A 22,961-nucleotide genomic window follows, 5' to 3' on the forward strand; every position below is an offset into this window, starting at 1 on the left:
ATACAATTAGTCTTACAATTAATTATTTGCAATATATTGTAACAATGAATTTTGCAATTAATAATGATTTTATAATTAAACTAAGCCTTATTACTGAAGACTCCTCTTTTTGTCACTATAAATAGGCCAAGGGAGCAGCAATGGCTATAGGCACTAATGGGTCTACATAAGGTTAAACAGGTGTTGTATGTACAATACGTGTATCATGTGATCAACATTAATTCATTAATGATGACTGCTGCCGCAGCTTTAGCCGCTGCAAATCAGGTTAGTTTTCCGCAGTAATTTTGCGACGTTTAGTTTTTTTTTAGTTTCTATTTGAAACGCCAAAGGGTGAGAGGCCTTAACAGGCGCTTCGGACTTATACGAGGTTCTTAGTTCTCTTTATATCCTATGTTATAAAGGAATATGTCTTCTACACCTCTTATCGAACTAGACTGGTCTTCTACTCCACAACATTCTTATGTTCAACTCGGTGACCCTACACCACCTGAAAATAACTCAGATGATATATCATATAATACCGAGCGGCCAGTAATATTTTCCACTAAGGATATCCTTTCTCTTGATATTGATGATATTTATCCTTATACGCACTCAACTCTTCATTTTGAAGACAACGAAACGGAATATATATATGATGACGAAGACTACTTTCAACAGCTACTACAGGCTCATTTAAACGCTGAAATAGAAGAAGGCAGCGTACTTAGAGATGACAAACCTCTCATTGATAACACTCCTTTAACTCCCATACAGGAGATTAATCCTATACCACCTTTAGATACTGCGCCTCTTTTAGATAATTTACCCATAGTCGAGAACATTAATCCTATACCATTGGATACTGCGCCTCTCTTAGAAATTTTACCCATGGTTGAGAACAAAAATACTTTGTTGGTCTCCCGAAAAATTCTCACGTGACTACGCCAAAATGTTCCGGTTATAACAAGAATTATGAAATTCATCGATCTGGATCATCACCTCCGTTTTCGTCAACTTTCGAATATTCTTTTAGTACAAAGAAAATAAACCCATACGAGGTTAGAGACACACGTGGAAGTGGCACTCTGTATAACACTAAAAAAGGAAGATATTTCCTTATCGAGTTAGATAATTCCTCACATGTAGATCTTAGAAAGAAAAATTTTTTCAACGTCTGCACCAATGACATTCAACTGTCTGATGATCATCATAGGATCTTCAATTCAAACTGCAAAAAGCTCAATCTGAATTACCTTATAGGGACATATCTGACCTTTGTCTTTACTTTAAACAAACAATTCTCTCCTGCTATTGTAGATAAATATTTTCATCATTTACGCCAACTGCTATTAGACAAAATATTGGCAGTTAAAAATAGAACTTCTTCCATATCAAATAAAAATAGACAAACAAAGACCTTTATTCGATTTTCTTCCGGGCCCCACGTGATTTACCTGGGGTACTACTTTGCCTGCGGATTTACAGAAAATAATAAATGTTGTCAACAACCAGCTGCTGTCGTACTTTCACACAATCGACTAAACTGTAATAAACATCTCCCTAAATTCATAATACATGGGAGATTTCGAACTGGTATTTTACCTCAAAACCCTAGTTTTCTTGCCCATAATCGATATCAGACTCATAATCACGCAAAAGAAGTTCATTCAACACGACTTGGTATCTCATATAACGTTATCACTCGAAGATACAATGAATGGAGAGGAAAACAAGATTTTTATCTTAAAAATGTTATGGAACCACTATCTACTAAAACGAAGAAAGGTGTGAACACCACGCGCACGTTCTACAAAGAATATTATAACTTTGAGCTTGACGCTAACCGTACACAACAACAAATCAAGCGGTGGAATCGCCTAAAATTTTCGAACTTTAAAGCGGAAAGATCCTTGGGTCAAGTCAGACCCTTCCTAATCAATGAACACTCACATGTGTACAAAAAAATTCAACATGCAGTTGAACGTTTTCCTCCATATAGTAGAAAAAGCAAATTGGAAATTGAAAGCGATAAGATTATTCGCAAAAGGACCAAAAATTGGAAACGCCGTACCAAAATGCGAAACAAGAAAAGGAAACCTTTACCTCCTTTACCCGATAATTTTACTGGGAAAGCCATATCCTATTACTTTAATACACATAATATTAATCTCGCTGCGTATAAAGTGCGACGACGCTATAATTTATCCGGCATCCCTGATTATAAATTTGGTTACCTTAAAGCGGTTAGACGTTATGGCAAATATCAAAATCGTTTACGTTCACCCCCACCTCCAATAGTTGAGGACAAGACCATTGATACTAATACTCAACCTGAAGCTACTTTTTTTTCAGATAAACTTACTTTGAATTCTCATAAAGCACATTTTGCTCGTACTACTCCTACTGGACATCAATATCCGTCTACGCCCGAACCTGATCCTCTCAAATCGATCAAAGATGGTGATGAAAGACCCATCAGGAAACCAAGAAAACGAAGAATTATACTTCCGCCCACACCTGGGCATGACCAATAATTGGAATATTTTTCCTCATTAGTTTATTTAGTTTCTACTTTTATTTTTTACTATATGTAAAACAATTATGGACCTATGTAACGTATATTATTTTGTATATGACAGTATTTACATACAATAGCTAGTTTTAGTTAAAAGAAAAATACGGATGATAGATTTGAACTCCCTTTTTAGTTTTGTTCGTCCTTGATGTCATTGGGTTCATTGGTTCCTTTCTGGTAGGGGAGGGGATCATTCTGGCTCGTTGGATTTAAAGAAGTTCGGTCCGTCTTCGGGGGGATGATAGCTAGAAGTAGGATAGCACGGTTACGTTTATGTCCTGTTAATAGTCTGTCCGTCTTCACATAAAATAAATAAATAAATAAATATTTAGCCGCTGCAAATCAATTAGAAGTTTAAAAAAGATCGTACGGTAAATACTTTTTTTTAAACTTTTTTTTTAAAACTTCCTTCCATTCCTTCTTTCCCTTTTTCCTTTTTCCTCTTTCCCTCTTATTCCCTTGCTCATTCCCTTTCTCTCACTTCCTTTCCTCATTCTTCTCCGCCCTTCCCCTCGGTTCTCTTCTCTTGCCCGACTTAGATTTCGGTAGGAGTTAGATCTTTTCAAATTTACTTTTAACAAAACGCTTTACTAATATTTCTATCCTTATTTCCGGCTCTTTGGACACGCAGAATTTCGGTAAGAAAATCTGAATTTTTTTTAATTTAATATAAGCGAAACGTTTTACTAACGTTTCAATTTAAAATTTTTTTTAGATGACCAGGTCCTTTTGGTGCATAGAATTTCGGTAGAGGATTCTGGAAATATATTTTCTTAGCGATTGGACGCGTACTTATAACAACGAAACTTTTATTAACGATTTCGTTTTTATTATTTTTTAGGCGCGCGAATTTCGGTAAGGAAAGGTTTTTTTTCTCATTATTATTTAATGAAACGTTTTACTAAGTTTCAACTCTTCTCTTTTTTTAGGACAAGTTCTGATTTTAAAGCAACGGGATATTGGGTAAGTTTTTGAAAATATTTTTTGAAAACTAAACTTTATTATTTTAATGAACTTTACTAACAGTTCATTTTTTTTATTTTGTAGGTGGCCGTTTAACAAAATGTTTCGATGATTTTGATTTTCTTTTGTAGACAGACGTCTGGACGCATGAAAAGTTTAGTAGGAAGTTTTTTAATTAATTTATTATCTTTAACGAAACGTTACTAACGTTTCATTATTTTCTTTTTTTTAGATGACTAAGACCTTGGACATGTAAATTTTGGTAACGGATCCAGAAAAAATTTTTATTTAAATTTATTCTATCGAAACGTTTACTAATGTTTCGATTTACTCTCTTTTTATATATATATATATATTTAAACGATTAGGATGTAGATTTTTGGTTTCCGGATACGCGGGAATTGGTAAGGGTTTATTTATTGTTTTTTTTTATTTTATTCTAATGAATTATTACTAAATGTTTGTTATTTTTTCTTTTTTTAGGTGGTAAAGAATTTGTTATGCAAAAATATTATCTGTATAAATAACGAAAATATTTATAAACTCAAATTATACCTCGTACTTCAAGAAAGTTTGTAAGCAAAGTAGATTTAGCAAAGGCGTGTCTCTAATTTAAACAGCCTGGACGTAAGTTTTTTTTATACAGAAATCAGGAAATTTTAATTTAACGAAACTTTTACTAATAAAGTTTCGTTTTCTTCCTTTTTAGACGGCTGTTTTTGGATAATTGGATGCGTAGGACTTCAAACGTGGAATTAGCTCGGATTCCATATAATGACGGCAGAAGACATGGTCCATATGAATCACATCATTTACTACGACACCAGGGAATCAAAAAAACTATTGGTTATGGTCATATTTGTCATGTATTTAGCTAGATTTGAAAAATACGTTGAGTCACTCACTCGGATTAAACTAAATCCTGATCAGTTCTCTGCCTTGTGATCATTTAGCTTCAACCTTGGCTGTGGTACTTATCAAAATCCACGTTGGTAGGAAGCTTAAGTCTGGAGACACCAAAGGTGTTTCCTTGGAGTTTGGGAAATGGTTTTATGGTGGTGGCAAAAAATTGCCCGGTTTTGTGAGACGCCGTAATGCCAAAAGGGATTTGTTTTGCAAGGGACATAATAAATTATTTATTGATCAAACCAATAAATTTTTCACTTATTACTGCTTAGTTATTTGGCAACTATATTAAAATAATATGCTACGTAATATTTGCAATTGAATTTTCCCAAGTGGTTTATAAGTTTCAAGGAATTTGTTAAACAGAAGATATAGAAATGTGTATTTTGCGACACAATAATATCAAATAATATTATTGGTATAGCCTGTACTATTTAATTTTACATGGATAAACATTTTATCAATTCTTTAACGAGATATTATATATTTAATTTATCCTTCGTTAATAAATAACTATAAAAGAAGTGTTAAAGATCTCATTTTAATATATGTTCCCAAATTTTATTTTCTTTCATTTATAGATCATCAATTAGTGAAATCAAAGATTTTTCTGATAGGAAGCGAGAAGATTTAAATACTTTAAGCGATTTAGTCGGATTTACTACAAAATCCTGACGACATTCATTATCTTGACACATTTTTTTTAAATTTTATTTTGTTAGACGTAATAATAATTATATCGCAAAAATTAAACTTTAACAAAAATCGTAAAATATAATATGTTTTAAAAATTAATTGTTTAAATAATACATTGCGATAATCAAGTAATAATTAATAATGTAATATTTTTTTATTAATATGCAAAGTTTTTAAAATACTCTTCAGAAATTAATGTTTTTATTTTAATAATTAATATCTTTATTATTAATATTTTTTAATAATTATAATAATACATCGCTAACAATTAATATTCTTTTTATTAATATGCAATGATAATTTTTTTCATTTTTTTTTTTAGAACATCTCTCGATCTTTATAATACACAATACACTTATGTTGTCACGTGAAAGGTAAAATAACCAAATGGCGATAATAGATCTGGTTGATTTTCTTAAAATTTTCAAATTCTGAAAAACGCCTCTTCCAAAAATTGTAGTCTCCAGAAATTAACATAATTAAATGAAAATTGGTTGAATAAGTTTCTATATAAATTTCGATCCCTTGTTTTTCAAAATATCTCTTGAATCTTTTGAAGTATTACATCAAATAATCTATCCCCTGCTCTTTTGGTTAAAACAATTCGTCCAGGAATTTTCCATAATATTGGTACAGTTGCCTCACACTAAGTTCTGTCAACTAAAAGACATGAATGTGATACCATGTCATCCTGCAAATTTTCCGCTATTAAGAAAAATACGTCTTTGTTTAGATTCAACATTGAGAGAAATTTTTGTCGAATGGTGCGATGTGTGTATAAAATACAACTATTATTAATAATACTATATTTAACTAATTAATTTGTCACTGTTAAATGTGAAAGGTATACGTGTTTAATAAAGATAGAACCACTTCAAAATTTGTAATTCTGACAATCTGGCCTAAATTATATGTATTTTTTCCCTTGAAAACTGGGGAGTTATGTTAACGAATAATTGAGCTGAAGTTGCTAATTTAGAAAATCCAAATGTTATTTTTAAAATATGAAAAAGAATAATTTGTCGTCGACGCTTTCTATATATATTTCTGAAATTAAAATTTAAAACCCATTCAAACCTTCATAACGATACTAATGAAATATTTTAAATTTTCTAATTGCTACTTCTCATCCGATCTCAGAACAGGAATTGACAATTATTTCTAGCATACAATGCAGGCGATGCAGGTTTAAGATGTCTAATATTTAATAAGCATTTTTACATGAAAAGCACCATAGCGTAATTAGCGTATATTAATTTCAACATTTATACCTCTTAAAATTTCAGATGGAACACTGTCATTGAGTTTTTAGGTTTTTTTAATTTAATGAATAATTCTCTAAATTTAAAGCATTCCAATTATTGTCTGGAGCGAAGCGAAGGACAATATATGTCTACACACTATGAGAAAAAAATCGATCACATGAATTTCTTTGCTAACAACTAAAATTTTACGTAATGTATTGTACGATACTTGTACAAGTATTGTACAATATATTTAAATTCTATAATGAATTGTACAATAGTTTTGGATTATAAATTGTCAAGTATATATTAATACACAAGCACTTGTAATTTATATAGCCACAATTATATTTTAATAAATCATCTTACGATTTTAAACAATTTTTTTTACTTATACATTACACAATATATATTACAATGGGTTGTTATACATATAACCATATAACTACTATGTTGTTATTTTTCATTGACAGCTAATAGTAAGTATTTTAACCTGATTAACCACGCACTTTAAGATGATGAATTACTTCTCCTTAATTTGGCTCATTAAGGAGGTTCCTAACATAATGTTAGTGTTTCATTCACTTATCCGCTGGCGGTCAGACTAAAATATTCCTTACTAATAACTTTTTGCGCACTCTTTCTTACTTTTCACACCTATAGTATAAAATTTTTTAATATAATGTTTGATTCATAATTAAATACAAATTTTTATGCACAACATGCAGTAAATACCTCTGATTTTTCAAGTATTAAATTATATTACACCGTGAATTACATCATGAATTACATAGAAAACTGAATACGAGTTACTTCAATGTCTTCTGCCAAATCCTCCACGTCCATGTCCATAAATATATCCACATTCATGTTCGTGTTCGTGTCCACGTCCATTTCTATAGCTTGTAGAAGCTTCCAGTGCATTAAAATTTATTTCATTGGTGAAATTGGTTTGATTATAGTGAGGAAGTATGAGATCATGTGTGATATAATCAAGTGTCTTGACCTCATTTAAAGCTGAAGCATTTGTAAGAAGTGGTTCATCTACACATTTTAAAATGTTGGTCATACAGTTCTTTTATACGTATAGTATTCTGAATTTTTATTATGTGATGCAGGATCACCAGTAGAAATGATATTGTTAAATGAAGTACTGCGAGATTGTGATTCAGATAATCCATCTCTTAAGTTAATATTAGGTTTGTAATACAAAAGGCGTTTTCTGATTTATCAGTTACATTTGAATTTGACTTTTTGATAGGTGATTTGTCCGATTCCTCAAGAGATTCATTATTAAAAGAGGTACTGTTATGAGGAGTACTAATATCCATAATAAATTCATCAAGAGGTGGATCATCAAGTAGATCATTGCGTGCATTATCTGCATCATCAAAACTTTCACCAGACAGGTTGGACGAATTTCCTTTTTTTTTCCTGCTCAGGTTATTAAAGTTAGATCATCATATAAAATCATGGAAAAGAAATTAATAAATTAATATCTTACTGGATTCCTCAATAGTACTGTTTGATATTCTTTGACGTTCATGCATAGTTTTATTTTTACTCGTAGTATTGTTTGTTTTATTACTGTTGTATGATTTTGAATGAGTTATTCTTACCATTGTTAGAAAACAAATGCAAAGTTGTAAAAATAGGGAGTAAAAAAAAAAAATAAAATAAAATAATTTTTTAACAAGGCGAATTTTAATAGACTTTATAAATAAAATTATTAAACTAATTTAGACTATTTTCATACCGCAGTCACTTTAACAACCAATTTTTATTAATAATATATATAATTGTTAATAAATATAATTAATAAGATCTGTGTGATGTGACCTGCATGATATATTTTATGTAAGATGATGCCAACTGATACTAGTTACTTTAATTTGTATTTATTTATTTCATATATTATATCATTGCATATTCGTAAAAAAAAGTAAAAAAAAAAAAATAAATAATTATTTCTACACTATTTTCTATTTTTTTTCAGTTTGCGGATCTTTTTTTTAAGCTTTTTTAACTTCTTTTTATTCATTTTAACGAAGCTTATCTATTAATTGGTTATATTTTATTTTTTCAGCAAAAATTTTCCCTTTTCTTTTTTTCCATTTCTCTTATTTCTATTTCTCTATTTCCTTATTATTTCCTATTTTCCTCCCACTTGTACTTGATTTAAAAAAAGGTTGAAAAGCACATCATGCAAGATAATGAAATGTTTCTATGTTTTGATTTTTTTTTTACAGTTTCTGGATGCGACATTTTGGTAAGTTTGTCAAGATTTATTTTTTTGTTTTATTTTAATGAATGATTTTTAATGGCTTGTTTCTTAATTTTTTTAGATGGTTTGGTTCTATGGATACTTAAACATATAGGAATATGGTAGGAAGATTTTTTCATAATTATTTATTTTACAATACAAAATGCTTCTATCTATTTTTATTTTTTTCTAGACGGCCAGGCCTTTGAACGCATGAAATTTTAGTAGGAGGACTTAAATTTTTTTTTAGTTGAGGTCTTTGGGACGCATAGTAGTAAAATCAGAAAATATTCTTTTTTAACATTTTGATTTTACTCTTTTTTTAGACACGTAGCATTTGGTAGGAGATTACAAGAATTATTTATTTTAAATTTATTTCTTTAAATGAGACATTTCTAACATTTCAATTTTTTTTCATTTTGTAGAGGCCGGTTCTTAAGTTATTTGAACACGTGAAAAATTCGATATGAAGAGTTCTATTCTTTAAGTAATTAATTCTTTTAACGAAATGTTTCTAGCATTTCAATTTTTTCATTTTTGTAGATGATCAATTCTTTAAGGTACTTGGATGCATGAAAAATTCTATGAGGAGATTTTTATTTTTATTTTTTTAACAAAATGATCAATAATATTTCATTTATTTTGTTTTGCAGATGATTGGTTTCTTGGAATACTCGGATATGTGAAAAAGTCAGTAAGGGAATTGATATAAATAACTCTTTCAAATGAAATAATTCTAACGTTTTACTTTTTCCTTCTTTTTGTAGACGACCAGTCTTCTGGTATCTGAACGCGTGAGAATTCGGTAAGGAGAACTGAGGGGATTTTTTTTCTCACTTTAAATCAAATAATGAAATGTTTACTGCTGACAGGTTGTTTTTTTTAGTTAATATCAGCATATTTCACATGTATCATGTGATTAAAATTAATAAATATGATGAACAACTTTTTTTTTTAACTTTTACCACTGTACCTTTAATTTCAAATCCTTTATCATTTTATCCTATTTCATTTCCTTTTCTCTTATCCTTTCCTTTGTCCTTTCTTTCCCTCTTCCTGTCCTTTTTTCCTGTACTTTCCATTTAAATATTCTTTATATTTAAGTGGTTCTCTCAATCTTTCTGACACTACATTTCAGTAAGTTCATATTTTTTTTTTCTTTAATTGTTTTTATTGAATAGTTTCTTAGTTCTTTTTTTCTTTTTTTTTTTAGACAACTAGGTATGCAGTCTTTGGTCTTTAGGCTAATTCATAGGATTTTGGTAGGAATTTTATTTTTCTTTTAAATTATTCTTTTAACGAAACATTTACTAACATTTCGATTTTTACTTTTTTTAGGTGGATTTCTTTAGGACTTGATATTTCCCTACAAGCTCTTTCTTTCTTAACAAAGGTTTAGCAATTAAACATGTGTTTAAAAATTTAGAGTATGTTAAAAATATTGATAACAAGATATTATTTTATGGTTTTGTATGTATTTTTATTGAAGTTATAAAAAAAAATGATATTCCATTTTTTTTAGTACTGAATTATTTTTATTGAAACATAATACTGACATTTTGATTTCCTTTTTTTAGATGGCTTAATTCTTGGACACGTGGGAATTTGGTAGAAAATGATTATTTTTTAATTATTTTTTTAACAAAACGTTTGCTAACATTTTGTTTTTTCTCTTTTTTAGATGGCTTCTTCTTTGGATATCTTTAGAGATGCAGATTACAGTGTGTTTAATTTTAATGAAATGCTAACCTATTAATGAGATAGATCTTTAGTTCTTTGAATGTTTAGATGCAGAATTTTGGTAAGATATATTTTTTTTTACTAAGTTATTTACTTTAACAAACAAATACTAACTTTTTTTTTTCTTTTTTTTAGACAATTGGCTCCTTTAGACGCGAACTTTGTAAGTTATTCAACTTTTTTCTTCAAATTTTTTCTTTTAGCGAATAGTCACTAACATTCATCATCTTTCCTTTTCAGTTGGTTGGCTTGAACGCATGGAAAATTTGGTGAGACTCTGTTCTAATTATGCATTTCAATGAAATATTTTACAACATTTCAATTTACTCTTTTTTTTAGATGATCCAGGTCTCTAAATGTTTGGGGATTTGGGATTTGGGGATTTGGGTTAAAATCATAGGCTTTCCCACCAGCTGGCAAGGTGTATGAAATTTCTTTAATTCACAAAGAAAGCCTTGCTAAAGTCATCTTTAGCATACGTCTAGTAATACATTGCCTTAATTGAGCGTGGCTACGAGAGTTTATGATTCTTAAATTGCCTTATTCCTATTCATTACACACATATATATCTTATAATTAATTACACAATTTATTTTTATTATTTAAATTTACAATACATGTATAACAAATCGTTTTATAATAAATTTTTAATATTTATCTTACGATCTATTTACAATTTCCATTTTATAATTAATTTTACAACGGTTTGCCACTATATATTTTTGTAATCAATCTTACTACATATCAATAAGTTAATATCAAAATTTGTAATAGAAGCATATTGTACGATGTCCCTACAAACCCAATAACAAGTATCTTATCATGGTTTGTACACAATTTATTGTGACAATAATTTTACAATACATTTATAAAATTTTAGGTTGTTAGCAAAGTTCTCTGTCCGCCACGTGATCGTCGCCCAATGAAATCACAAATTTTAGTTTTTCGCTCCAGACTTACAACGGTTCCCGTTCCCTAGTAAAATTCCTTGAATTATGGGATACTGTTGGCGCTCTTGGTTTACCCGGTTATGCAATTGAAGGTTTTAGATGAATTAATAGTATTATGGTAATTACTAAAGTTCACAAATCTCTTAATAGGCACCTAATTAATGCTTAAATATCAGATAGTATTTGCATGTTTAATTAATGATTCTTTAAGAAGTTTGTTAATCATTCGCTTAAATTTTATCTTTGTATGTCAATTAATACTATAAATCTTTTTTAATTAATTCAATATAATTACAAGATTCGGCTTTTAAATGCAACATTTATTAAGCCCCTAACCCAATTGCCTTACAAAGTATCACGATATTCATCTCAGATATATACAGTCAGACCTATATATCGATAATTGCCTGTACCGATAAATTTTCTGTTCCGTTTCACAATTAATAAAAAAAGCTCATTGTACCGATATTATACATAGTTTCACGATGTAACATGTACCAATACTTTTCTTTGCCCCTTTATAATTAATACATAGTAAGATGCACTGATACTTTAGTTTACACTGGCATTAATTCGGGCCAACACTATAAATTTGGCCGGATTAACATAAAGGTTCCAATAAATAATCAGTGGTCAAAATTGGATGTGCGATCCGCACATCATTTTAAATTTGCGCACAAATTATAATAAATGAGGGTTCGGATTTGCTAACATAAAAAAATTCAAAAAATTGATTGCGAACACAAAAAATTGCGCACATTTGATGCGCACATGATTTTGATCATTGCGCACACTTGCTGCGCACATCAGATGATTTAATAATGATCGTTATTTAATATTTACGCATTAACCACAAAAACGCGTTAAACCGTTAACAGTTAGTTGAGTTATGAGTATTGGTTTACTATGAAGGAGAGAAGATTTGGAAATATTAATAATAAAATATAAAAATCATTATGTTCATATTTTTTATGATAATAAAATAACATAAAGAAATTATATAATATGTATAAAAAACATTTTATTAAATAAACATGTTCGCATTGCAAACATCTCTTAAATTTTGATGTGCGCACACACATATAGCGCACATGATCTTCAATATTGCTCACATAACTAAAAACAATCATGTGTGCTGTGCTAACATGGGTTTCCTATTGAATTTTGAACACTGGGTTCCATCCAAATCACATTACATTTTAATATATTGGAGTTTGCATAATGCTGGCAAGAATTTGGTTTTGGCCCGCATTATGATTCACTGATGACGGTATATGTAACGATAATTTGATATACCGATATATTTTTCCCAAAACAACAGTATCGGTACATAGATGTCCGACTGTATTTCTATTTTAAATTTTAATATATTAAACTATTCACCTTCGAGTTATAATTATATTTGATTTCTTCTTAAAATAGGATATAGAAATTTGGAATTCTGAAGGTGAAATATTCGCTGAATTTCGGTTTCACATTAAAAAGTACCTTGATATCAAAACAGTTAAAACCCTATATATTTCCAACAGATGATAGTATTAATAATTAGTAATTTTTCATTGTAATTAGTAAGCTTTTATTTTTAAAATATTTCTTGATAAATAAATCTTCATTTACTAGATTAAGACAAAAAGATCTTTTCATGAAAATAATAACCTTTTTATGTATCGGATTTTAAAGTTTACTTACTTCAATTTCTGAGTTAATCATCGAAATTAAAATCTTGATAATGGACTTTAAAGTAAAAGGAAAAAACTTCAAGTCAACTTCCGGACTTATCTGATAGTGGTTTTGTCTCTAATTTTTGTAGAGTTGTGGAATTGTGGCGCAGGTTATCGGACCATGATATGAAATTCGGAAACCAAAATCTTTCGCTGCAGAGCCAAATATTTAATTGTGGTATGACTAACGGTGAAGTTTTAATGTTTAATAATGTATTATATGAAATTATGAATATTATATGTACTGTTTACCATATACGAATAAATTATCAAAATATATAACCCGCAGGACCTTTGTTTCTTAAAAAAAATCCAGTTTTTGTGATTATTTCACATTACATTTCTATGATTTTGTACTCCATCAAGTATATAAGAAAAATGCAATTAATCAATTCACGTATTCAGTCTTTGTGAACATATTCGTATCTTTGAAATTTATACAAAATAGAAAAAAATTACAAATAAATCATAAACTATCATTTTAACTTCTTATTGAGAAAGTTGTTCTGAAATCTTAACGTCAGCAGAATAATGTTTTTACCAAGACTACGGAAATAACGGAATTAAACATGCCAATTGTGGATATATATATGGACTATAAATAAGGGAAGTGCCAAAAATTACGTAATTTCCTGAGGGGAGGGGTAAGGCCAGGATGACCTTCTATTTTTAGTAATTAATAACATATTTAATTCTGGACAAATTACATAATAATTTTTGATTTCCTAAAATAGATAATGACAGGGGAGAGGGGAGGTCTCAAAACCTTAAACCCTAAATGATGTAATTTCTGGCAACTCCCCTAAGTTTTACATCCAAATATGCAATGGATCTTATCTGCTATATCAAATACAAAAATATGTGGGACGTCATATTGCATGATGGTCCATTGTTTCCTTTTGGAAAAAATGGAAAAAATGATTTTTCTGGTGCTCTTTACCGGAAACATTAATGAATGAAATTAAAAAAGTTTAAATGAATAAACTTAATTAATAAATATATAAATCCATGGCGTAAAAATTTTCCTTTTTCAAATTTCATGTAACCATATAAAGAAATTATTAAATCAAAAAATAAAAATGTATGAAAAGAAAAAAAAAACTTTTTGCCTGTATTTTTTGTATTTTAAAAAAGATTTTACAGATAAAGAATTTTTCAAGAAACCTAATTTATATAATAAATATTATTAATTATTATTTTTTTTTTTTGATAGTTATGAGTTTTTATATAAATACTGTATGATCAATAATATATTTTATTAATTTCAACCTCTCTAGTAATTATTTACATATTAAATCATAAAAAAAATTATGACGTGGAGAAGCGATATTCGTGTTGTGGTTGGTTTAGGTATAGTTATAACAATTAAAACATATCGATTTGAATATATTTTTTTTCTTTTTTAGTATTAAATTAATTATTTTAAATATTTAAACAATAGATTTCGGAACTACCTATTCGGTAAATGTAGTTTCATTATGTTATAGTAGATTAGATGCGGTCATAAATTAAATAAATATATATTTTTTTGATAGGGATTTTCTTATTATCATTGCGAGGATAAAGATGTCGGATGCATCAAAGTAAATCATGAATGGCCTGAAAATACTGGACTGGGGATATTGAAGACAAATACTGTACTTCAATACAAAGATGGCTTTGAGGAAGTTGAATTATGGGGTCATCCAGCCTTATGTAAAAAACCAAATACGAAAGGCAAAGATAATGAAACAAGACCAATAGAATTATTTAAATTATATTTAGGTAATTGTTTAGATAAGCATAAGCCAGTTTTGCCCGAACCATTAAATTATAAAAAAGTGATTACTGATTATCTTCATGAAATTGGAAAGGTAAACCAATTTTAATTAATTTAGATATAATATAATATACTATAATCACTAATTTTATTCATTTTAATTAATAAAGCTAATCAAAGAAACAGTTAAATCGTACTGGATACATATTAAGTTTATGGAAAATGTCCTTTTAATTGCTACTGTACCAGCTGAATATTCAGAAAGTGATAAGGCTATAATGAGAGAATGTATATTCAATGCTGGTTTGATAGGTGACATACATTCGGAAAAATTACAATTTACAACTGAACGTAAGTTTAATTTTTATTATGTTTTTAATGATGAAATATTAACAGAATTATTCTTTAAAATAAATATAGCTGAAGCTGCAGCAATTTATTGTATGCATAGCAGCCTAAAGGAACATGAACTTGCAAAACCCGGAAGTATGTTTAAAGTATTTATCGATCAATTTATTAAATATATTATATTAAAATACCAAATATTATTTCATTCTTTACTAATAAAGCAAACTTCATGGTCGTTGACTGTGGCGGTGGTACGGTAGATTTAACAACACGTAAATTATTGGAAGAAAACCAATTAGGTGAAATCACTGAACGGGCAGGTGACTTTTGTGGGAGTACTTTTATTGATAAAGAATTTATAGAATTACTAAAGCGTGAAGTTGGAAATTCAGCCGTAAATTCATTTATCAATGAGCATTATGGTCAATTGCAATATTTGGTTCAAAATTTTTGTCAAGATGTCAAGTTAAAGTTCACAGGAGATGATCTAAATTGTAAATATGAGTTAGATCTTGAAGCATTAGCTCCTAAATTATTACCATATATTACTGGTTCGGAGAGAGATTCAATGCTTATAGAAGAATGGATGATTGTTCTTGATTATAAAATCGTTAAATCTATGTTTGATCCTATTATTGATAGAATTATTAAAATGATTCGTGTTCAATTAAATAATTCTGAAAAATGTTCAGCAATATTTTTAGTTGGAGGTTTCGGTCAATCAAAATATTTACAAAAAAGAGTTGAGGAAGAATTTAGTGACTTGGTAGAAAATATCTCAATTCCGAATCAACCTATTGCGGCAGTTTTACGTGGTGCAGCAATATATGGAAAAAGTTTACAAGAATCAAAAAATATGAAAAATATGAATAATTTAAAATGTGTTATTGCAACTCGTGTATTAACTTATACATTTGGAATTAGAATATCTCCTTTATGGGAATATGGAGATCCAATAGATAGACGTAAAAGTGATGGAAGAATTCATAAATTTTATTGTATTGCAGAACGTAAAACTATAGTTACAATTGATCAAGAATTTAAAGTTGAAGACTTAATTCCTATTTATTCAGATCAAACAAGAATGAGTTTTGATATCTATTATACAAAAGAAGATACTATTTATTGTGATGATGATGAACCTGGTATGAAATTACTTGGGAAATTACTTATTGATCTTCCCGATGTAGAATTAGAAAATAAAAGACCATGCTCATTTTCTTTATCATTTGGTGATATGGAAATTAAAGCTAGAGCATTTAATCAAGTAAATGGGCAAAATTATCATACCAAATTCGAATTAAATGTATTAAACGAATTAGATGGTTCTTAGATTATTGAAATAATTTATTTGATTAAATTATTTGTTATCGTTAAAATATCTTATCAAAGTTATAGAATTTAAAGGTTGTTGTAATTTATACGTCATTTTTGTATTGGAATATTTAATTAATATTTGAATAAATTTACAATATTTTTTTTTTGTTATAAATAAATTTAATAAATAAAATAAAAGTAGTCCGTGATAATTCCTATTACCTTTTAGTTACTGGCTGACGTTACTATAATTCCGTCCGGCTTTGAGCAAAATGCGTACAGCTAATAGAAAAATTATGTCACTTTCCCTGTAAAAAATCTGATCCGTGTTTTAATCTTGGAAATTTTCACCTCGCTAACACGGGTATCCATGAATGTATCATTTTCACGGAATTTTTTACGGAAGACGGAGAAATAACAGGCATTATTGATACAGAATAAAATAACAAATGAAATCGAATTAGAGTTAATGTTGGAATATTGTGTTAGTACAAATAGTTTAGATAAACGAAACACTGGTGTGGTCTATAGAAAATAGTATAGAAACGTCTTTTTATTTTGTAAAACAAGCCTATGTATTATTGAATCATGTAATTGATTTTCTATGCAAATAAAACCACATTTAACAGTATAATTCTGATCGTGACATTTTGTCGTTTATATCTATGCTGACGAACTACTGATGAACTTTGAATTATTCCCAATGTCAATCGTCCAACCTGTTTCTGTCAGATCTTTGAGGTATGATTCTATTTGTAAAGAGAGAATCATGCGATTTTTTCGTTCTAGGATCTACTAATTTTCCTTTACATTTCTGACAGTGACATGGTATATGTTTGCGGGTTCGAGGAGAACGAACATAGGGAGCTTTTTGAACGCTTTGATTATTTCTAGTTTTATCATATGGCATTTTGAATTCTTTACCAAAGAATTTATGATAATTTTTTTTTTATTTTAATTGTTTAATAGTTAATAAATAATTTTTTAAACAAAGAATTTAGTTAGTTTAAATAATATACAATATGTAATAATAGAATTAAATAAATAACTTACACGCTATATTATTAGCCGTTAGTCTTTACTTCGTTTTATTATACGGAGATTTCGGTATGGAGAGATTTAGGAATACGTTTAGCGTTGACTAAATTTCAATGTATTTTTTTTTATAACTTGTTCTTCTACACTTACAGAAATAAAATGCGTTTACCGATAAAAATAAAAATAAAAAATATTATTAGCTTATGAATTGCATTATATTCTATGCACAGTAAGGGGGTAACTTCTTAAGCCAAAATTAGAACGGAACCATATGCTATATATTCCCGATCCAGCTAGTCCAGATTTCTTACTGAAATCGTTAGTTCTGTGTGACACGTCTCTGATCCACCTTGTGACAAATTTGAAAGTTTCGTGGAAATGAAATAGATGATTTCGGTTTTGAGTGTATATTTATATAATACATTTTATCCATCATTACATGACACTGTTTTTACGTATTTAAACTTCTGTTTACAATTATAATTTGAAATTTTCTCTCAAAGGATAGAAGAGTCTTTTGCTCGTATGGACAACTATCGACGTAATCCTGCCTTTGGTCTTTTTGAAGGGCGGTTTCAATCTAATTTGAATACTTACCTCAAAGGAAGTGGAAGACCACAACTGCCATTCAATTGGACTCGTAATGGATACACCTGGAGTTGGGAAGACTCGACCTTTGGAAAAATACGTTATTGAATAACTTAGTGGACCTTGTTGTTTTATCCTATAATAATGGGTAAAACCACCTGACCTGGATTTAATTCATTGGCGTCAAAAAAAGTGTGAACCTTGTTTATAACATACAGTTCTTGTTAATCCTAAGCGGGAATTGATGACTTTGTTGATGATCTCAAGGAAGCAGGTCTCAACATTTTTCATACAGATTTTTCGCCTAAAAAAGCTCTTAGAGTAGTACATGAGAGATTACAGCAGACGAGTGGGTCATTGTGGTCACAATTGATGAGTTTGAAAAGCTCTTATCTGAGAATTATGATACTGGCCATAGATTTTTATCAAAACTGATCCAGACTCTTGGAGATGTTATGTGTAGATCAACAGACCACACAACTGTGGTGAGTTTAATGGCAGGCATAATATCGATAACAATCAAAAGTATTTTTCACAAATTATCCCACCATAGACCATGATGGGGAGAAATTATCAATCTCAAAAGGACTGATACTACATGCAAGAGAGTTTCATAAATTAAACAGACGAATACGGGAGATCAATTTTGTAGAGTTGGCGGACATACCTCTTTCTCCACTAAGCGTGGACAAACATGCTGAGATCCTTTTTGGAATGAATAACTTCCCATCCAACCGGAAAACATGTCAAAAATTTCGTTTCTTTATGCGGCAATACAATTTGGGTCCATAACAACTGAGGTATATGCACCATAGTTGATCTCTTCGTACATGAATCTGCAACGAAAACTGGAGTTTATGGGCTTGCCATGGTTTTTATATTAGTGTACACGATAGTTCAACAGAATTCAACCTATTGAAGCTTCAACACTCAAGGAAAAAAAAAAAAATTTCGTAGACCATAAGGATACTGAATGGAAATTCAGTGGTAGTATAGATAATTGGGACTTAGAACAGCTAGCCTAGTAATGTCTTCCTTTATCTCTTTACTAAAAAATGTCTGCATCATTTGGTAAAATTAAATTACTTAGTTGTCTACACAAATATGAAGAAGAGATATATTTTATTTCATTTTTAATAATATTATACTATAATTATCAAGCTTTTTGGATTCCACTACCTCAATTTACTGATCTAAGTAATTGACCTTTTTAACCCTTTCCACTTTTAACAATAAATACCTGAAGTCTAGTTCGTAATTTCGTCTGGAGCTCTCCATAAAAGAAGAAAAAAAAAAGATAAACTAATTAACAAGAAAATCACCTCCAAGAATTGAACTTGGACACAAAAATTGTGGAACCAACGGTGATGGATTTTGTTGAGTTGATAAGTTATTAAGGAAAGAACTCAACAAAGGAATAAAATAAAGGGTATCATATGTGAAGAAGGAAATCACATGAGATAGATCAAATGATCAAGAAAGGTAAATTTTACAAGACAAAGGATCTCTCTGACACCAATTAGCGTGGTGCAATGCTTCATGGGCGATGCAAACGATCCCCTTATAAAATTTATCTATCTAAGAATGGTCAAATGATCAAGAAAGGGTAAACTTTTACAAGACAAAGGATCTCTCTGACACCAATCAGCGCAGTGCTATGCTTCATGGGTGATGCAAACGATCCCCTTGTAAAAATTATCTATCTAAGAATGGTCAAGTAATCCCAAGTTGACCAAAGGGTAAAGATTACGTCTCCATGCTATATTTGGTAAGCAATGGGCCAAGCTACGTAATATAATATTATTTAATTAAGCTATTGGGAGATTAAAAGGAGAATAATATTTACTAAATATGTTATTTTATAAAGTAGAGAATAAGAAAAGAGGAGAATATGAATTATACAATTAAGAAAAAAAAGAAAATAAAGAAGAATTGATGATAATGTAAACAAAATATTAAGAAGGAGTGATAATAATATAGATAGTAATAAATGTTCAAAAGAATAAAATATATTAAAGAGATATGGAAGAGTAGGGAGATAGTTGGGAATGAAAAGGATTGTAGTGCATATGAATTTCAATGAACGTAAAATTATAACAATTATGTTATTGAGAATATTGGTATATGTGAGGAGAATGATAAAAAGAATGTAAAAAAATCCAGTAAGTAATGGTAAATGTAAATGTTGAGATGTTTCAATGATTGGTTGAGGATTATTGTAGCATTTGTTAATAGGAGTTTCATTTAAAATAGTATTGATAATATTTGCACACAAATGATAAGACATTTTGAATTACAGTTTAAAAATTTGAAATTTGAATTGAATTTAGAAAGATTTTGATTGATAATTGTAAATAATAATATTGAAATTTGGTTTTTGATTTTTTCCTTGAGGTAATTTAAGGGTATATATATATTTTTAAAAACCCTTTGAATACATGTGACTAATAATAAAATAGATAAAAAAATCAAGATTATCTATGAGTCACAATTAATTTACGAGTTATTTAACCTAAACTAGTAATATTAATTGATTTAATGATGAACTATACTTGCATAATTAATGATATTGTGTAAATGTGTAATACTCCCCATATTATTAAAACTTTTATTATTGTTAATTAAAATAAATTTATTAAAATTTTTATTCAAGCTAAATTTATTTTTGATATATAGTTTGACAATGGTTTTAGTATAAATTTTTTATTGTATACCAAAAAAATAAGTGAGTGCTTGAAAGCTTAAATAAATTAAACATGCGTGATATACATAACAAAAATGACATTTCTGTAGTTACACAAGATCCTAGAATTAATCACGGCGGAACTGTGATGATCAATGATATCAATGATATTAATATTCCCTAGTTTGGAGTGTGTTCTACGCTTCGGACAATAAAAAAGTTTACTGATATACTTATAAATACCAGTTATAAAACTGATTATAATATACTGTGAAATGTGAATCTATACGGACAATGAATACCAGTTATAAAACTTATAATAATATACTGCGTATCTTTAAAATATGTTAGTTTGTATTATTACTCATATAAAGTAAATAAAGTAAATGATATTACAGTATCTAATCTCATAATTAACATGTAAAGTATTATCATTATTTTATTTAATAAAAAAAAAACTCACTATAATATATCAAATTTTTGGAGGAACACGCAATAAAACTTGTCAAACACCCACTTTATTACTTTTAAATAGGTAAAGATCAATTTCTATTGTATATAAGATATGATATTTTGTTATTAGATGACGTAAAGAGACATGAGGTATAATGTAACAATACAAAGTTTCTTTGGATCTACTAAGGTGGGATATGAAAGCAAAATGTTATTTTTTAATTTTAGAAACGGTTTTGTTATTGAACTGATTAAAATACGCAGAAATAATTAAATAGAAAGTTATTTACTATAATCTTTATTTAAAGTAGTAGAAGTTATACAAAATAATATCAAAATAATACTCTCTTTAATTTATTGGGTAAGAGAACTGCAACTATCCGTAGCAGGCTTTGACATTTATCAAAATAGAAATAATTTTGATATAATTTAATTCCTTGACCAATTTTAATTTATTCGTATTTTTATTTTAGAAATGTAGACAATAGCAGGAGCCATACAGACTCGGGAACTAAAACCTTACAAAAGGAAACTACAACGTGCCACTATGCTAGTATGAACCCAACCCTCGCGAGGATCGTGCTACCTGTTATTGAAAAGAACAAAATTTGGCATTACCTGTATTGTATAACACTAAAAAAATAATATAAAGAGAAAGAAAAAGAAAAAGCCCTCTACATGGTAAACCCGGACACCAAAAAAATTTCTATCATCTATAAGTGCTAAAAGTACTAAAAAAGGCTTAGAAAGCCTACTAACTAACACCACAAATAAAAAAGAAGAGCCAGGAATAGAAAGAAGGAGAAATCTGTGAGCCACCGATGTTTTGTAAGTGACTCCGTGGTGGGGTTGTAGTTAGTTTTGAGGTTGAATTTTCTCAATAGGAGTTGAAGCCAATGTCGTAAGGTAGAGAGATCTTCATTGAAGTGTTTGTGGTGTTTATCACGTGCCGATTTGCATAAAATTGCTGGAACAGTAAATTGTATCACCGTATGTGATTATCAATCTTATACAGTATATTGAACAAGTGCAGTTAAAGGTTTTAATAATTATTTTAATTTCTTTATTACTAACTATAACTCTAGAATATAAATATATTTTGTGTATTTTATAATATTCCAAAAAATATTAATTGATAGCATGATTGCTATCTAATTATTATTCTTGCTTTTTGTTTTCAACATCATTAGGTTTGCCCATTTATTGATAGATTTCTATTATTTATCCATTTTCTGCTTATTTTAATTTTTACTATTCATTTAATTAAATAATTGATTATTTAAAAAATTTTATCAGAACTTATAATCATATAAAGCATTAACATCTAAAATAAGTAATTTGAGTGTCATCACACATAGTATTAGAGCATTATTAATCATTAAAATTTTTATTTAAATTTTTAAATAAAATGATTTTAATAAACTAATTCTAATGTATTGCAATTACCAGCATATCCCTTAGTACTTGAAACCAATTTAAATTTATTGAGAAAAAAAATTTTTGATTAATTCTTTTCTTTTTGAATAGAATCAAAAGATTTCAATATTAATTTTCATTATTATTAGTAGGTAACTAAAAATATCTGGTGAGAAAATCCAATCAACTAAAAGGTTAATAAAGAAGGATTTAGAGACAGAACTAATGAAATGGGCCAATAAAACCTAATTTTTGAAACCCATTTATAATCAGCATCAAAAAAATGTTTACAGTAACTATGTTATAGTGCAGCAAT

The 22,961-nt window shown here is 28.8% G+C and overlaps 5 protein-coding genes across 5 annotated transcripts; 3 read left to right on the forward strand and 2 right to left on the reverse strand.

Moving 5' to 3' along the window:
• Window positions 1-231: 231 nt before the first annotated feature.
• On the forward strand, window positions 232-2,519 carry OCT59_024727 (uncharacterized protein; the record flags this gene model as incomplete). Its single annotated transcript, XM_066133521.1, has 5 exons — window positions 232-281; window positions 405-876; window positions 1,019-1,043; window positions 1,471-2,052; window positions 2,227-2,519. The coding sequence occupies 5 exons, from the start codon at window positions 232-234 to the stop codon at window positions 2,517-2,519; spliced, it is 1,422 nt and encodes a 473-aa protein (XP_065991632.1).
• Window positions 2,520-7,183: 4,664 nt separating this feature from the next.
• On the reverse strand, window positions 7,184-7,991 carry OCT59_024728 (uncharacterized protein; the record flags this gene model as incomplete). The annotated part of the gene is made up of 3 exons (XM_066133532.1): window positions 7,184-7,444; window positions 7,608-7,792; window positions 7,874-7,991. The coding sequence occupies 3 exons, from the start codon at window positions 7,989-7,991 to the stop codon at window positions 7,184-7,186; spliced, it is 564 nt and encodes a 187-aa protein (XP_065991633.1).
• A 6,362-nt stretch (window positions 7,992-14,353) lies between these two features.
• Window positions 14,354-16,483, forward strand: OCT59_024729 (uncharacterized protein; the record flags this gene model as incomplete). The annotated part of the gene is made up of 6 exons (XM_025330187.1): window positions 14,354-14,393; window positions 14,485-14,504; window positions 14,579-14,896; window positions 14,973-15,153; window positions 15,223-15,288; window positions 15,372-16,483. The coding sequence occupies 6 exons, from the start codon at window positions 14,354-14,356 to the stop codon at window positions 16,481-16,483; spliced, it is 1,737 nt and encodes a 578-aa protein (XP_025183203.1).
• Window positions 16,484-17,173: 690 nt separating this feature from the next.
• OCT59_024730 (uncharacterized protein) lies at window positions 17,174-17,377 on the reverse strand (the record flags this gene model as incomplete). The annotated part of the gene is made up of 1 exon (XM_025310355.2): window positions 17,174-17,377. One exon carries the CDS (start codon window positions 17,375-17,377, stop codon window positions 17,174-17,176), a length of 204 nt encoding a protein of 67 aa, XP_025183202.2.
• A 399-nt stretch (window positions 17,378-17,776) lies between these two features.
• On the forward strand, window positions 17,777-18,201 carry OCT59_024731 (uncharacterized protein; the record flags this gene model as incomplete). Its single annotated transcript, XM_066133552.1, has 2 exons — window positions 17,777-17,823; window positions 18,009-18,201. The coding sequence occupies 2 exons, from the start codon at window positions 17,777-17,779 to the stop codon at window positions 18,199-18,201; spliced, it is 240 nt and encodes a 79-aa protein (XP_065991634.1).
• Window positions 18,202-22,961: the final 4,760 nt, after the last annotated feature.

Source organism: Rhizophagus irregularis, chromosome 5 (genome assembly GCF_026210795.1).
Source record: "Rhizophagus irregularis chromosome 5, complete sequence".
NCBI classification, from domain to species: domain Eukaryota; kingdom Fungi; phylum Glomeromycota; class Glomeromycetes; order Glomerales; family Glomeraceae; genus Rhizophagus; species Rhizophagus irregularis.